We start from the raw sequence: 15,984 nt of genomic DNA, 5'->3' as shown, positions 1-15,984 counted from the left end.
TTTTATCTAGTCTGACATTCTTTGCCTTTTAATTGGAGTGTTTAGTTCACTTACATTTAATGTAATTTTATATAATTGGTTTAAGCCTATATTGTTCTTTTTGTTTTTTTATTTGTCCTATTTTTTGTTCATTTACTCTCCTTTCCCATCTCTTTTTAGATCAACTGAGTATTTTTAGTGTTTCATTTTATCTCCTTTATTTGCTTTTCAGCTGTACCTCTTGGCTTTATTACTTAGTGGTTGCTATAAGAATTACAACATACATTCTTAATTTATCATAGCCTACCTTGAATTCATGTTCTTTTTTCACTCACAGATGGTGTAAGAACATTCCACTTATCTACCTCCTTTACATTGTGTCACTATTGTCACTCATTTTACTTTTGTGTATGTAATAACTTCACAATGCATTGTGATGATTTCTCCTTTAGCAATCAATTTTCTTTTAAAGAAATTAAGAAATGAAAAGAAAAAGTATTTTATATCCGTAAACTTACCATTTATGGCATCCTTCATGGGGTTGGAGAGGAGGTTGTGTGGAACTCAATTTTCTAACTGATATAGTTTCCTTTTAGCCTGAAGATCTTCCCTTAACACTTTTTTGTGTGTGGATCTACTGGTGATGAATTTGCTCAGTTTTTTTATATTAAAATATCTTTTATAGTCCATGTTTGTGCCTTTAATATCATATTTAAGAATTCTTTGCCTAACTCACTGTCACTAAGATTTTTTCTTTTTTTTTTTTTTTTCCTGGAAGTTTTATAGTTTTAGCTTTTACATTTAGGTCTTTAATCCATTTTGAGTTAATTTTTATGTATGTTGTGAGATAAGGGTCAAGATTCGTATTTTGTATATCACTATACTATTGTTCCAGCACCATTTGTTGTAAAAGTTACCCTTTCTCCCTTGAATTGCTTTGGCACCCTTGTTGAAAATCAATAGACAATATATATGTAGGTCTATTTCTGAACTCTCTATTCTGTCCCATTGATCTATAAGTCTATCTATATCCTAATACCACATTATTTTGACTATTATAACTTTATAAGTCTTGAAATCAGGTAGTGTGAGTCTTTCAAATTTGTTCTTCTTTTGAAAAATGATTTTTGCTCTTCTAGGTCCTTTGCGTTTCAAAAAAGTTTAGCATCAGCTTATCAATTTCTAAAAAAGATTCCTGACAGGATTTTTGTTAGGATTACATGTAACTCGTTTAATTACATGTAATCCTAATAAATAGAGAAAATTCGTGTTGTAGCAATATTGAGTCTTATGATCCATGAACATTGTATATATCTACATTTATTTAGGTCTTCCTTAATTTCTCACAGCAGTGTTTTGTAATTTTCGCTTTTCTAGATTTCAGGCCTTACACATGTTTTGTCAAATTTATTCATAAATATTTCACATTTTTGATACTATTATGTTATTGCTTCTTATTTTAATTTCTAATTGTGCCTTGCTAGCATATAAAAACACAATTGATATTTGTATATTGACCTTGTGTTCTACAACTTTGTTTGCTCACTTGTTACTTCTGGTAGCTTTTTTGTAAATCCTTGGGATTTTTTGCATAGACAACCAAGCTATCCTCAAATAAAGACAATTTTACTTTTTCCTTTTCAATCTGGATAACTTCTTTTCTTTTTTACTTGCTTTATTGCATTGGCTAGGATCACCAATACGTGGTCAACTCAAAGTGGTAAAAGCATGCATCCTTACCTCTTTTCTTTTCTAAGGGAAAACATTAAGTCTTTCACCATTAAGTTGATGTTGACTGTAAGATGTCCTTCATCAGACTGAGAAAATTTATTCTATTCCTAGTGTGCTAGGAATTTTTCAAAATTTTTTTATAAATGAATTTTGGATTTTTTCAAATGCTTTTTTTGCATCTGGAGATGATCATATTGGTTTACTTTCTATTAATGTGGTAAATTGTATTGATTTTGAATGTTAAAACAACTTTGCATCCCTGAGATAAAACTTATTCATGATGTATTATCCTTCTTATTATATATTGTTGAATTCAATTTGCTAAAATTTTGTTAAGAAATTTTACTTCTGTCTTCTAAAGATATTGATCTATAGTTTTCTTTTTTTAATAATGGTTTTCTTTTCCTGTAATATGTATCATGTTTTGTTATCAGGGTAATGCTGGATTCATAGAATGTGTTGGCAAGTGTTCCCTCCTTTTCTGTTTTCTAAGAGTTTATGTAGAATTTGTGTTATTTTTTTCTTGAAATGTGTAGCAGAATTCATCAGTGAGCCCATTTGAGTGTGAAGTTTTCTTTGTGAGAAGGTTTTTTAACAAAAATTTCATTTCTTTAATAGTTATGAGCTATTCACATTTATTATTATCTATTTCTGCTTGAGAGAGTTGTGGTAGTTTGTGTTTTTCAAGAGATTTGTCCATTTGGTCTAAGTTGTCAACCCTACTGTTCATAATATGCACTTATTATTCTTATCATGTCTTTAGGATCTTTAGTGATGACCCCACTCTTGTTCTTGATATTGGTAATTTGTGTCTTCTCTCCCTTATTTCTGATTAGTCGATCTAGAGGTTTATCCATTTACTGGTCTTATCAAAGAAGCAGTTTTTTGTTTTATGAATTTTTCTCTATATTTTTCTTTTTCTTTTATTCCTTATTTTTATTATATCTTTTCTTCTGTTTACTTTGCATTTATTTTGTGTGTGTGTGTACTTTTTTTTTTCTGGAGGAAGATTAGCCCTGAGCTAACTGCTGCCAATTCTCCTCTTTTTTTCTGAGGAAGACTGGCCCTGAGCTAACATCCGTGCCCATCTTCCTCTACTTTATATGTGGGATGCTTACCACAGCATGGCTTGCCAAGCAGTGCCACGTCCATACCCAGGATCTGAACCAGCGAACCAGGGGCCACCGAAGCAGAACGTGCAAACTCAACTGCTGTGCCACCAGGCCAGCCCCCTACTTTGCATTTACTTTGCCCTTCTCTTTCTAGTTTCTTAAGGTCAAATTTAGGTCATTGATTTGAGACCTTTCTCCTTTTCTAATATAAGTGTTTAATGTTGTAAATTTCCCTCTAAGCACTTCTTTGGCTATATCACACAAGTTTCGATATGTTTTTATTTTCATGAACATGATTCAAAATATTTTCCAATTTCTCTTGTGATTTTTGTCTTTGACTCATGGGCAATTAGAAGTGTGGTGTTTAGTTTCCATTTGTTTAGAGACTTAGATATCTTTCTGTGTTCATTTCTAATTTAATTTTATGTGGTCAAAAAATATACTTTGAATAGTTTGAATTCTTTTGAATTTATTGATACTTACTTCATGGCCCACAATATGCTCTGTCTTGCTAAGTGTTTTATCTGCCTTAGAAAGAATGAATATTCAGCTGCTGTTGGCTGCAGTGTTCTTCTCACATCATTAGGTCAAATTGGTTGATAATATTGTTCAAATCTTCTGTATCCTTACTGATTTTCTGTTATTCTACCAATTATTGAGAGGGATGTTGTTTTAGGCTTTATTGCTGAGGGTCTAGAATCGGCTCCTGGACCCCCACAGACTCTTGCCCTGCACATCCGAGCCAGCCATTCCAGGGAAATCTCTGCAAATTTCTGGAGCTCCTTCTCTACACAGCCCCTCCTGCCCAGTACCTTATCTGGTACCCAATTCCAGCTGCCTTGACAGCCCCAAACTCTATTCCTTCTACCAAGTGAGACCACTGCTCCCTGTTTGGGCCCCACTTCTCTGTGAGGTGGTTTGGCGAGCGTTCCTGGGCAGGAAGCTGAAGTGAATCTGCAGCTCGCCTCTCCTGTCCTGAATGCACTGTGTGGCAGCCCGTTACAGCTCAATAACTGTTTGTTGAACGAGTGAACGAATTCGGTGGGATGCCACACTGCCCATTAAGTTTTAAATGTTTCTATGTCTGGAAGACGGGAGCTCTGTGAAGCTGAAATAGGAACAATGATGGATGATGGGGGGCAAACAAGTTCCAAGTTGTAAACTTGGGGGTCAGGCTTGTCTGGGGCATTTAGAGGTTCTGGGTATTCACAAGAAGAAGGAACCATCAGATTACGAATCTGGGTAAGATCGTCATGTAGAGATTTTTTCTCACTTTTCCTATGGGAGAGTTCTGCTTTATTACAAGAGAGAATGTCAGAAGCAACAGAGTTGGTTTAAGGCAGTGGTGTTCAAATATTTTGATCACACACCCCATTGGTAAAAAAATTTTGTGATCATTCTTTTAATCTCCTAATATATGTAATTTTATTTATTTATAAATTATTTTATACATTTCTATTATTAGCTAATATCTCACGGCATAATTGTACTTAGGGCGATGTTTATCATTAAGGTTAACAAATATACATTCATTTTCAAGTCATGTTCGTGATCCTTCCAAACTCTTTGGCCAACTTCATGTCAGATCTGACTGTGTGGAAACAGAGTGTGACCTCGAGTGCATGAAACACAATAAGAAGACATTTTATGATTTAAGTTTGCTCCCCCGGAGGGTTTAGCTGGGCACCCATTTTGGAGAACTTGGGTTTAGGGAAAAGGCCGTAGGATGGTTAGCAGCCTGGCGGAGGATGGGCATCTGGCTTCCTTCTCAAAGTCTCCAGCTACACAGTGGGAAGCGTGCTCCTGTCTTTGTCTCCTGCACCCTCTTGCTAGTCCCCAGCCATGTTTAGTGACAAGGCAGCCAGGATAGGGGAAGCCTGGCAGCCCTGAAATTCGGGGCCTTGTTACAGCTTTGTCACTAATTTGCTCTGGGACCTTGAGCAGATCCATTTCTGTGGATCTCAGCTTTCTCAGGTGCAAAACACAGGCCCCACTGAATTCCCCATCCCACCATTCTGTAAGAAGTAGCTCAGTGTAGCTGACTTCCGTAAATCCTCGGTTCAAATTTGCGTAACATCTACATGGCCTTGAGTGAATTACTTTACTTTTCTGAACCTTGTTTTCCGACCGAACATGAAAATGCATTTAGTTTGTGAGGATTGGATAAGATACTATACATAAACCAAAAAATAATATTTTCCTTTCTTTATCTCTTACACTCATGGTTCTCAAATTTTGTATGGGGGCATCAGAATTCCCTGGGGAGTTCTTCCCTCAGTCTTCCTGTCCCATCCCATCTCTGCAATTCTGAACAGTGGGTGGGGGACGGAAGCCAGCAGTCTGCATTTTTATGAGCTCCTGGGTGGCTGTCCCTGCTGAGAGCCCTGCACCAACCTTTGCACATCTCCTACCACATCAAACACAGAGCCTTGCCCTTTGAAGTGTTCAAAGGAAACAAAAGGACTGGACAGGTGAAAGTAAGGAAAACAGTGACCTGTGCTTCCGCAGGTCAGGCGATCCCCAGGGAGGCTGCTCAGTGTGCTGGCCGCCTGTGTGTCCAGGCAGTCACTTGCCAGCCCAGCCAAGCCCAGCCCAGCCCAGCCCTGCTGGAAAGTACAGCGTGGTCAGACCATGTTTGTCAGCTCTCCTCTCCCATGGCTCTATTTTCACAAGTGTATTCAGGGCTGGCGCAGCAGACGTTGCCAGCTCAGCCCTGGCTGGAAAAGAGGAAGTGGAGGAAGGCCTGGAGATTCTGCCCACCCCGCTGTCCTGCCCCAACTGGAGGGGCAGTGAGGCTGCCGGGGAAGAATGGTGAGCAGGCCTGGGCTTTTTAGAGGTATTCAAGGATGTCCCCAAACTTTAACCTCCAGGAAGCCCCCTTGCTCTCCTTAGAGGGAGGCCCAGGAGCTCCTTCAAGTCTTTGCAAATCTAAATTGCAAAGACTTGATTAATTAAACAACCCACTGGTGAAGGGCAGGATTGTAATCCAGTGGTTAAAATCCCGCGGGCTGTCACCTCTCAGCCTGGGTTCAGACTTTACTGCCTGGACCCTAGCAAGTTCCAGGAAAGCAACCAAGCAGGGCAGGAGGAAGAGCACTTGCTTAGAACTGCAGGACAGAGGAACCTGGTACATTCTGGATGGCTTCCAGATGAAGCCAAGTCCAGGCCACTCCCTTTGTCTCCTCGTGAAGAAACTGAAGGTCAGAGAGGGACAGTGCTAGGCCCAGTGTCCCAAAGGAGTGAAGGCCCCAATAGGGCAGAGGCAGAAGCATGACCTGCCCTGGTTCCATGTCCAAAGAGGGACTCCATCATGGAGCTCATCCAATCACCCTGCTCTGATGTGGGTTGGATCTATTTCACAAAGTTTATGCACAGAACAACATATTGATTCACGGTCTTTGCTACAGGCTTTATGGTTCTGATTGCCCGCCCCACCAACCCCGTGGTCAGCTCTTGGGATTTTCATCCGTACCTAATATGGTCCAGATAGCCTGAAAAGCCACATTAGTATAGGCGCTATTTGATGACATGGGACAGAGGGAGAGATCAGGGGGCACTTTCTGGGGAATGAGCAGCGGGAGCTGCCCAATGGTCCTGACCAACAGTGAAGCAGCCTGAAAACTGGAGTAGTGGCTTAACCAGGAGCAGGAGAAACCGAGAGACCAGAGTTCTAGTCCCAGATGGGCAACAGACCCCTAACCTCTCTCAGCCTTTGGTTTCTCACTTAAAAAGTAAAGAAGTTGAGCCTGATGACTCACCAACTCGTTCCTGGCTCTAACAATGCACGGAATGTGGGGTGGGAGTGCCCAGGGGCTCAAGTTCTAGCCACTCATCTGCAGAGGACAATAGCGAGTGCCACTGCAATTCAAGAAGCTCTGGATCTGTAGAGCCAGCTCTGATGGCCTAGTAGTTAAAGTTTGACTTGCTCTGCTTCAGTGGTCCTGGTTCAGTTCCTGGGTGTGCACCCACACCACTCTTCTGTCAGTAGCCATTCTGTGGCAGTGGCTCACATAGAAGAACTAGAAGGACCTATAACTAAAATATACAACTATGTACTGGGGCTTTGGAGAGAAAAAAAAAGAAGAGGAAGATTGGCAACAGATGTTAGCTCAGAGCCGATCTTTCCCAGCAAAAAAAAAAAAAAAAGGAAAGAAAGAAAAAAGAAGCTCTGGATCTGTATAATGAGGACTATCGTGATAATGCCAAGGTTTATGGAATGGTAACCATTGCCAGGTACTAGGGACTGAACTGTGTCCTCACAAAATCCATACATTGAAGCCCTAACCTCCAGTGTGACTGTGTCTGGAGACAGGGGCTTAGGAGGTAATTAAAGTTAAGTGAGGTCATAGAGTGGGGCCCTAATCGGATAGGACTATGGCCTCACAAGAAGAGGAAGAGAGCTCTCTCTCCCTCCCCCATACCTTTCTCTCTCCTGACCATGTGGGGACACAGCAAGAAGGCAGCCATCTACAAGCCAGGAAGAGGGTCCTCACGAGAACCCCCCCATACTGGCACTTTGATCTTGGACTTCCAGCCTCCAGAACTCAGAAAATAAAGTTCTGTCGTTTGAGCCACCTAGCCTGTGGTATTTTGTTATGGCAGCCTGAGCTGACTAATACTGGGCAATTGGCCAAGAGCATCATCTCACTTAATCTCAGCAACCTCATGGGGTGCATACACTTATAATCCCCATTTTACAGGCAAGGAAACAGAAGCCAGAGAGGTCAACTTGCCCAAGGCTGAGTTTCAACAGAGATCGTCTAAAAAGTCATTATCTATGTAACTTTGGGAAATTAACCTCTCCAAACCTCAGTTTCCCCATCTGTCAAGTGGGAATAATAATAGTACATATAGATATAACATAGAGATATAGTACGTATGTAGATATAGAGATATAATAGCTACATTACAAATTGTAGTGAGGATAGATGAGCTAACACATGGAAAGTGCTTACGATGGTATTCTGTTGCGCAGTAACTCCTCCATTGTTGTTTGCTATTATTATTATTGTTGAGGTTATTCTCCTGTTCCTGTATTGCCAACCGCGGATTTCATGGCCAGCTTTGCTCATGGTCACTCTTGCTTTAGTGTATCTGATTTTACCATATGACCCCTCTCCCTCCACTTCTTCCTCTATCCCACAGAGGTAGACCCCCGACCCAAGGGGTTAGCAATCAGACTGCTCTCCTAGGAACCGGGCATTAGAAAGGAAAGGACTGAGTCCTTTGGTGATGAGCGGTAGCCCTGTTATGCTGGGCCTCGTGCAAACAGAAGATGCTGCTCAAGAGAAAGGCAACAAAGGAGCAGAGAGGAGAGGTCAGCGGGCACTGAGAGACAGAGAGATAGGAGATGGATCAGTGGTCTGAAGTGAAGAGAGAAGCTCAAGGCGCTGGTAGCTTTCCCCACCTAGGAACCAGCGGCCTAGCTGTTCTTCACTCTCTGCACTCTGATCCAACCTGCTGTGTTCTTTTTTTTTTTGAGGAAGATTAGCCCTGAGCTAACTACTGCCAGTCCTTCTCTTTTTTGCTGAGGAAGCCTGGCCCTGAGCTAACAGGGTGCTCATCTTCCTCTGCTTTATATGTGGGGTGCCTACCACAGCATGGCGTGCCAAGCCGTGCCATGTCTGCACCCAGGATCCGAACTGACGAACCCCAGGCCGCCGAGAAGCGGAACGTGCGAACTTAACCGCTGCACCACCGGGCCAGCCCCAACCTGCTGTGTTCTTATCATGCAGGTCTCTCCCTTATTTCCTTGCTAGAGGTTGAGAGGACCCCTGTGGCCAGAGAAACCAGAGGCCTGGGCCTTAGGGTGGGGGCGACTGCCTGTGAATCAGGCTGATTCCCCCAAACCACATGGCCAGGGACGTGTTGGTGGCAATTGTCTAGGACCCCTGAGTTTTTATGTCTTGGCTTTTATGTTCTCGACTCACCTCAGTTTTTGACCCTTGTGGCCTTGTCTCTCATTCTGGTTCCCGACTCATCCCTTGGAATTGACCCTAGATCTGACTTCCTTGGATTTTGACTCCAGGACATTGGCTTGCCCTCATGATCAGGCTTTCCCTGCTCCCACTTGCCAGGCCCCGTTCTCCGGGAGTCCGTGCTCATGCTGGCCCACACCCACGATGCCCCTGCCCGGCATGCCCTCCACCCCAACCTGCACAGTTAGTTTGAGTTTCCTAGAGGTTTTCTTGGGGACCCAGACTGTGAAATGACACCACTGGAACCTCATCGCTGCCTCGTTAAAGCCCATCATCCCTGTGCCACCACCTGGGTGATACCCTCCCTGCCTGCTCAGCCTCACCTGTCAGACTTGTCCCCAGGGACCTATCCTCTCCAGCCCTTGGCCTGCCCACGCACTGCACACGTGGAGAGCTGTCCATGTGCCCCTCTCCCCAACTAGAGGTGAGCACCTGCAGGGCAATGCCTCCTTCACCCCTGGAGCCCCCACAGTACCTAATCGATGCTCAACACATCTCAGGTGTTGGCAGGGAGGGGAGACCCCATGATACCATGGCAGTGGAGGAAATGGTGACGGCCTTGTGCCGTGGTCCCATTCGGCCCCATCCCCATTCTTCCACCTCTGTTCATTTCCTCTACTAAGCACCCTGTGAGGGTTAATTTTATGTGCCAACTTGACTGGATCACAGGATGCCCAGATATCTGGTTAAGCATTATTTCTAGGTGTGTCTGTGAGGGTGTTTCCGGGATATTAGCGTTTGAATTGGTAGACAGAGTAAAGATTGCCATCACTGAAGCAGATGGGCATCGTCCAATCTGTTGAGGGCCTGAATAGAAGAGAAACGTGGAGGAAGGAGGATTCTCTCTGTCTGCCTGACTGCTGAGCTAGGACATGGGGCTTCTGCTGCCCTTGGGCTGGGACTTACACTGTTGGCTCTCCTGGTGCTCAGGCCTTTGGACACGGGCTGGAACTACATGATTGGCCCTCTGGGGTCTACAGCTTGTAGGTGGCAGATAATGGAACTTCTCAGCACCTCTCTCTCTCTCTACATATATATCTATTTTTCTAGAGAACCCTGACTAAGACCCACCCTTTCCCACCCCCACCCCCCAAAATAAAAAAGCAAAACAGGGCACAGGGCTTGCACTAGGCAATGTCTATTAGTGAATGAGGTTACTATGCTCCCATAAACTGAATGTTTGTGTCCCCCCAAATTTATACATTGAAAACCTAACTCCCAATGTGACAGTATTAGGAGGTGGGGCCTTTAGGAGGTAAATATGTCATGAGGGTGGGGCCCTCATGAATGGAGTTAGTGCCGTTACAAAAGAGGCCCAGAAACCTCCCCCCCCAACATGTGAGGACACAGTGGGAAGTGGTCTACGGTCCAGGAAGCAGGCTCTCACTGATGCTGAATCGTGGCACTGTGACCTGGAGCTTCCAGCCTCCAGCACTGTGAGAAATAAGTGTCTGTTGTTTACAAGCCTCCAGTCCACGGTGTCTGTTATAGCGGCCCAAATGGACTAAGACATATGTCTTAAAAGCTGTTCCCGAGGTCAGAGCCCCACATGCAGTCCTGCTTCCTGGAGCAGGCCCAGCGGATTCCCGGGCGACCTGGCTGTCCTCTCTTTCCTGTGGACCCTGGAAAGCCAGGTTCTTTGGGGCAGGTCTGGCCTGGTCTCTTCCTACTTTCCTATTTTATCACCTTGTTTTAGAGACAAAAGAAGTATCACCCAGGTGTCCACGCCCGTCTTATTTTCCAATCTCATTTTAGCCAAAAAGGGATAGAGCCCTGCTGCAAGATGAAGAAAGCTCGCCTTGTTGCCCACTGGCTCCCTGCTCCTCATGGCTAATTCCCCCACACGCCCTTCATCCCTGGCCCCCACAGGACCATGGTGAACTCTCGGCAGAGCTCAGGGTCTCTGGAGTGAGGGGCCAGGGTTTCAGACCCAGACCCCACAGGGGGTCTGAATATCTAGGGGACCCCTCGTCCACTGATTCCACTTCAAAGCCCAGGGGAGGTGGAGCCCCTGGAGGCGTCATGCCCCTGGCTGGGCAGAAAGGACCAGAAGACACCCCCCTCCTAGAAATAGCTCTTTACTGAGTCAGTAATACTATGTCGCATGATATCATATGTAGACAGGAGACTTACATGGCAGTGGGGGCAGGCGTGCAAACCAGTTGCACATCTATTACAAGAAGGGAGATGGCGTTAAGGCTTTTGGAAAGGGGGGCGTGGGTGGAAGGGCTGGTCTCTGAGTCAGACTGGGGAGAAGACAGCTCCATGCCCCCACCCCAGGGGAGGTCAGAATCTGTTTGAACACAAAGGGAGGACAGCTTTACAACGAGTTAAGCCTATGGGTGGCCTTTACCCTGCGGTGGGAGCTTCCCAGGGCTCCTTTCTGCCAGTGTGTGCAGGAAGTCGGAGGTGGGCAAGGATGACTTCAAAGTGAGCCTCCTGCGGATTCAGGCCATTCCCTCCTCATCTGGTCTTGCTGCCTGTGCAGAGAGGCCTCGGGCCATTCTGGGTCATGGTGGTGTGAGGTCAGTGGGCAGCTGTGGGCAGGAGGAGAGCCAGGTGCGGGAGGGGAGAGTCACCCTGTTATCAGGGGTTGACCCTCCTTCAACCATCACAGAGGGGCCTACCCCAGGAATGGAGCGGGCTGGCCTCAGGGAAGCAAGGGAGGCAGGTTTGCACGCAGCACCTTCACACTGGCCTCTGCCTCCCCTCCTCCAGCTTTCTGGGTGCTGTGCCCCGCTTTGGAAGAATGTTCTAGGACCTGGATAGTCTCCCCGTGCAGATGCAACTCCTGCTCGGATTCCTTCGAGGATGCTCCTGAGAGGTGAAGGCAAGGATGAAGCAAGGCATCTTCCGCAGATGTGAAAAAACGCCGAACTCGCCAGGGTCGCCATGCGTGGGACCCGAGAATGATGGCCCCGTGGAGTTCCTCTGTCCTGTGTGAGGCAGGGGCAGCTCCTGGGACTCTGTTCCATGGCTAAGGGGAGGGTCTTGTGGTTGCCCAATCTACCTTGTCCCTGGAGTTTGAACACCATCCCCTGGAAAGCTGTTCCTGGGTCTTTTCAGGCACTGGGAGCCTCAGGCAACTGCTGGCTCGGATGGGTGTGAAGACGCCAGAAAGACTGGGGTTGGTCACCACCAATTCAGAGAGAGATTCAAGACCTTCCTCCCGAGGTAGCCACCTCCCTGGCAGGCTCAGTCACGGGAGAGGAGCGTCTTCTCTTGCCCTGTCCTCCTGCCCAGCCAGAGAAACCCAGTCAGCCCCCCGGCCAGCAGGGAAATGTGTGCGTGTGTGTGAGGGGCTGCTTTCTATGGTACAGTCACTACTGGGGAGCCTGGAAGTGCAGGGCAGGCCTGGGGGAAGGCCCTTCGAGATCAAAATACCACAGTTGTCTGTAGGTGTGGCTTTCTGGGGGCTCACTCTGCCCTGAGCCCCCTTCCCGGCATTCTCTGTGGTAGAGTCTGGGGCAGGGGCACTCCTCAGTAGCGGCTCTGGCTTCCCGGTGGGCCTGGGGGCCCCGGGAGGCCAGGGGGACCCTGGATGCCTGGTTCACCCTTAGGTCCCGTGGGCCCCCGCTGGCCTGGTGACCCTGTCTTCCCAGCAATCCCAGGTTTTCCCTGAGGCCCCTCTGGCCCTGGAGACCCTGGGGGCCCCTCTGGCCCTGGGGGCCCCACGTCCCCTTTGGGGCCTGGCTGTCCTCTCAGGCCTCCAGTTCCAAAGCTGCCCTTTGAGCCTTTGAGGCCTGGGAAACCTCGCAGGCCAACCGGCCCCCTTTCTCCCACAGGTCCGGTGTCCCCAGGCTGCCCCTGAGGACCCTGGGGTCCCGGGGGTCCCAAGCTGCCGGGGTCTCCTTTTGGTCCTCTGCCACCAACAGGCCCTTTCACACCCAGATCTCCCTTGAGTCCTTTTGGTCCTGGAGGGCCAGGGGCACCTAGGATTGGAGAGAAGAGGGGAAAGGTCAGTCTATGAGGGGCAGGTCCCCCGAGGCTCCCCATGAAGTGGGTGTGGTGCAGTGGGCACAGCCCGAGGGTTAGACAACGCAGAGCCCAGGTCTGCCAGCTGCAGGCTCCGGGAGTTCAAGCTGTCACTTGACTTCTCTGAGGCGGCTTTCCCATCTGTGATGTGAGAATGAGAATACTCACCTGCAGGCTGCCGATCGGCTTCTGAAATAACACGGGAAGTATCTGAGACGAGGCCTGGGGCACAGCGGGCACTCATTGTGCCTTCAGGGCTTGTCCATAGTTCCACTTGTGCACTCGAGTTGGGGACTGAGAGAGCTGGACAGCTCTGGGACAAGGCCAAGGCTGTCCAGGATTGTCTGTCCCCTCCAGAGGCCAACCTGGCCTTCTACATCTCCTGTGGTCTCACTCCCTTCCCCAACCCCCCATCTAACCCCAGGTATTGCCCATGACTGCTTAGGGATCCAGAGGTGGAGTCAGGGGACATAGAGGAGAAAATGAGGCATGAGAAGCAGACGTCTCCCAGGGTGAGTGCGTGGGCACAGTGACAGCCCACAGAAAGGGCACCTCCTCCAGGAAGCCCACTCTGACCACTCCACCTCTTCTCTGAGCTCTTGGGGCTACCACTTTCTGAATCTTTTAGTGGACATATAGAGAGAAGAGAAGTCACAGTACAGTGAAAGGAAACCCTTGTGCCTATCTGGTGGACCCCACTAGACTGAGAGCCTGAGGGAGACAGAGGACCATGGCTCATATCCCCCACCCTGGGCACAAAGCCTGGCACACAGCAGGGAAAGCTCAGGGTATGCTTGAAGAAGGTGATTCACCAAACAGCTGTGGACCCTGCTGCCACCCAGTTCTGGCCTGCGGCCTGGGGGACACGCCAAGGTGAAGACATGGCCATTCCTCAAAGAGCCCAGGCTAGCACCCAAGTCAGGGGTCAGGTGACCTTACTATCCTTCCAGCCATGAAGGTCAGGGAGTGACCACCTCTCAGACCCGTGTCAGCCCTGAGGACACACAGCAGAGTATGGCTGTCAGTCTGCCCAAGGCACATCTGTATGCCCCAGGAGCACAGAGGAGACAGAACCATCTGGCCTGGGGAGGGCAGTAGTCGTGGAGAAGTTTCAGCCCCCACGAGGCCAAGGCACAGCAAGGCCTGGCTTTCTTCACTGGTCCTGTCACAGGCTCACCGGGTGGGGGCCTGGAGCAGCGAACCCCAGGGCTGGCCTGGGAGGTGAATTCTAATGCCCGGGCTCAGCCCTCCCTCAGAAGTCCGCAGTTACATCATCCTCTTTGCAAGAGAATCCTAGAGCTTTTGAGCCAGTTGGGAGCTAGTCCAGTTCCTTCATTTCACAGAGGAAGCAACCAAAGCTCTGAGAGATCAAGTGATATCCCCAGGAGTCTCTGAGAAGAAACAGAAGCCAGGTGGGCCTCTCAGAGAGAAGGATCCCGTCTGCTGGGAGCCCTCCCAGGGGCCACGGTCCAGTTCTGTGGCGTCAGGGCCCCTTCCACGGCTAATGCAGCCGCCACTGCTGTTAGTCCTGGCTGAGGCTACCTGCTGCCCTCCCCCACCTCCCCATGCTGCTCCTGGCCCCCCCGCCCCCTCCTCCCCCGTCGTCTCCTTCCCGGAGTGTTTCTAAGTGGAACACAGTGTCCGTGAATACTGTCCTCTATTACCATCTAAACTGGAAACCAGAGCCCAGACCGTCAGCCCCACAGGGCCAATAAAAACCTTCCAGCCATTCCCTGCCACTGCCTGCCCATGCCCACCTCCCACACACAGCAGGGATGGGGCCCTGCGTGGGCTTGGCTCACATGGCCTGCCAGCCGCACAGGCTGGGATTCTGTCATCGGGCTGGCTGGAGGTGGGGGTGGGGCTGGCTGGTAGCGGCAGCAACCTGGGCTGGGAGCAGCCCTGAGGAGGGACCTGCCCTTTGGTCCAGAGTGAGCCCCCCTCCCCAAGCACGGCAGCCAGAATAACACAGAACAACAAAGGCACAGGGAGATGCCCGCCCAGGAACCGCCTCCCCGCCGCCTGGCAGGACTTGCTGGAAACTGGCAAGGCCACGGCGCCTGTCTTCACCCCAACTCTGCCCTTGGCACCTGGGCCAGCTGAGGCTTGGAAAAGCAGAGCTTCAGAGGTGGAGAGGCCCCTGGAGGCTGTGCATGTGGACGGGAGTTGGAGGGCCTTGGAGCCATGCTGGGCAAGTCCTGCCCATTCTGGAGCTCGGGTGCACATCTATGAAGTTGCGAGTTGCACCCACCAGTTCCTCAGGGCCCCAGTGGCTCCAGGACCTCCCCTCCTCCTGCCTGTCCCTGCTCCTCCGCCTGCTTCTTTAGGCTCCTTTGCCTGCTCTAGGAACACGGCTCCCCAAGGCTCACCCCCAGCTCCCTGGTCCTTCACTCTCTGTTCTCACAACCACTTCTGTGGCTTCCACTCTTGTCCCCTGGATGGAGGGTCCACAATCCCCACCTCCAGCCTCAATTGAGGAAAAGCCTGAGAAGTCTCACCTTGACAAGGATGCCCAGCCCTGCCTGGCCCCCAGGTCCAGTGGGAGCCCCCTCACTCTCTCCCCATGGCCATTCCTTCCCATGCCACCATCTTCGTCAGGTGCCCTCTCCTCCCTGGCCCCTGAGGATCACAGCAACTGACTGTGAGGATGTCTAAGGATTTCTGTGCCAACAGAGTGGGAGAAAGGCAGAGAGAAAAGGGCCCCCTTTCGTCCCTCCCCACAAGCCCCTCAGCTCCTCTTTCTGGGGAAGCTCTCAGATGTCTTTCCCTGGATGGGGAAGGCTGGGTACCCGCATGCCCACGGGGAAGGTCTGTGCAGAAGCCTGGGTCACACTGTCCACCTCATTCCCCCAGGAGCTGCAGCTTCCAGCAAAGAGGACTGCGAGGAAAACAGTTGCCTCCCTCGCCATACCCCCAGCCACAGCTGCCACGGCTGACCCCGTCTCTGAGAACCCAGACAGGTTCCCAGGCAGTAGCTTTGTGGAATCAAGTGGGTGGCTTCCTCAGGACTACTGTGTTGCAGGTGCTGGCTACGCTGGCCGCCTACGTCCCAGCTGGTGGCTGGAGCCCGTTGTGCTGGTGTGCCCAGGCCGGTGCTGCAGCGTTCGGCCCTGGCTCGGCTCTTCAGCACCTCTGTGACCTGCCTGCTCTCGGAATAGGGAAGGGCAATGAGAGCAGAGAGCGTCAGGCTTATCTCTGTGTGTCCCCAG

The 15,984-nt window shown here is 49.2% G+C and overlaps 1 protein-coding gene across 1 annotated transcript in view; it reads right to left on the bottom strand.

Moving 5' to 3' along the window:
• Positions 1-10,862: 10,862 nt before the first annotated feature.
• SCARA3 (scavenger receptor class A member 3) overlaps positions 10,863-15,984 on the bottom strand; it is a 42,822-nt gene continuing 37,700 nt past the window's right edge. The window contains exon 6 of the mRNA XM_008519296.2: positions 10,863-12,732. Within this exon, the coding sequence (XP_008517518.1) occupies positions 12,281-12,732 (452 nt within the window). The 3' untranslated portion in view covers positions 10,863-12,280. The remainder of the gene's footprint in view (positions 12,733-15,984) is intronic.

This window comes from Equus przewalskii, chromosome 2 (genome assembly GCF_037783145.1).
Source record: "Equus przewalskii isolate Varuska chromosome 2, EquPr2, whole genome shotgun sequence".
Classification (NCBI taxonomy): domain Eukaryota; kingdom Metazoa; phylum Chordata; class Mammalia; order Perissodactyla; family Equidae; genus Equus; species Equus przewalskii.
Note: the sequence above shows the minus strand (reverse complement) of the source record. Positions and strands in the feature narration are given on the sequence as shown.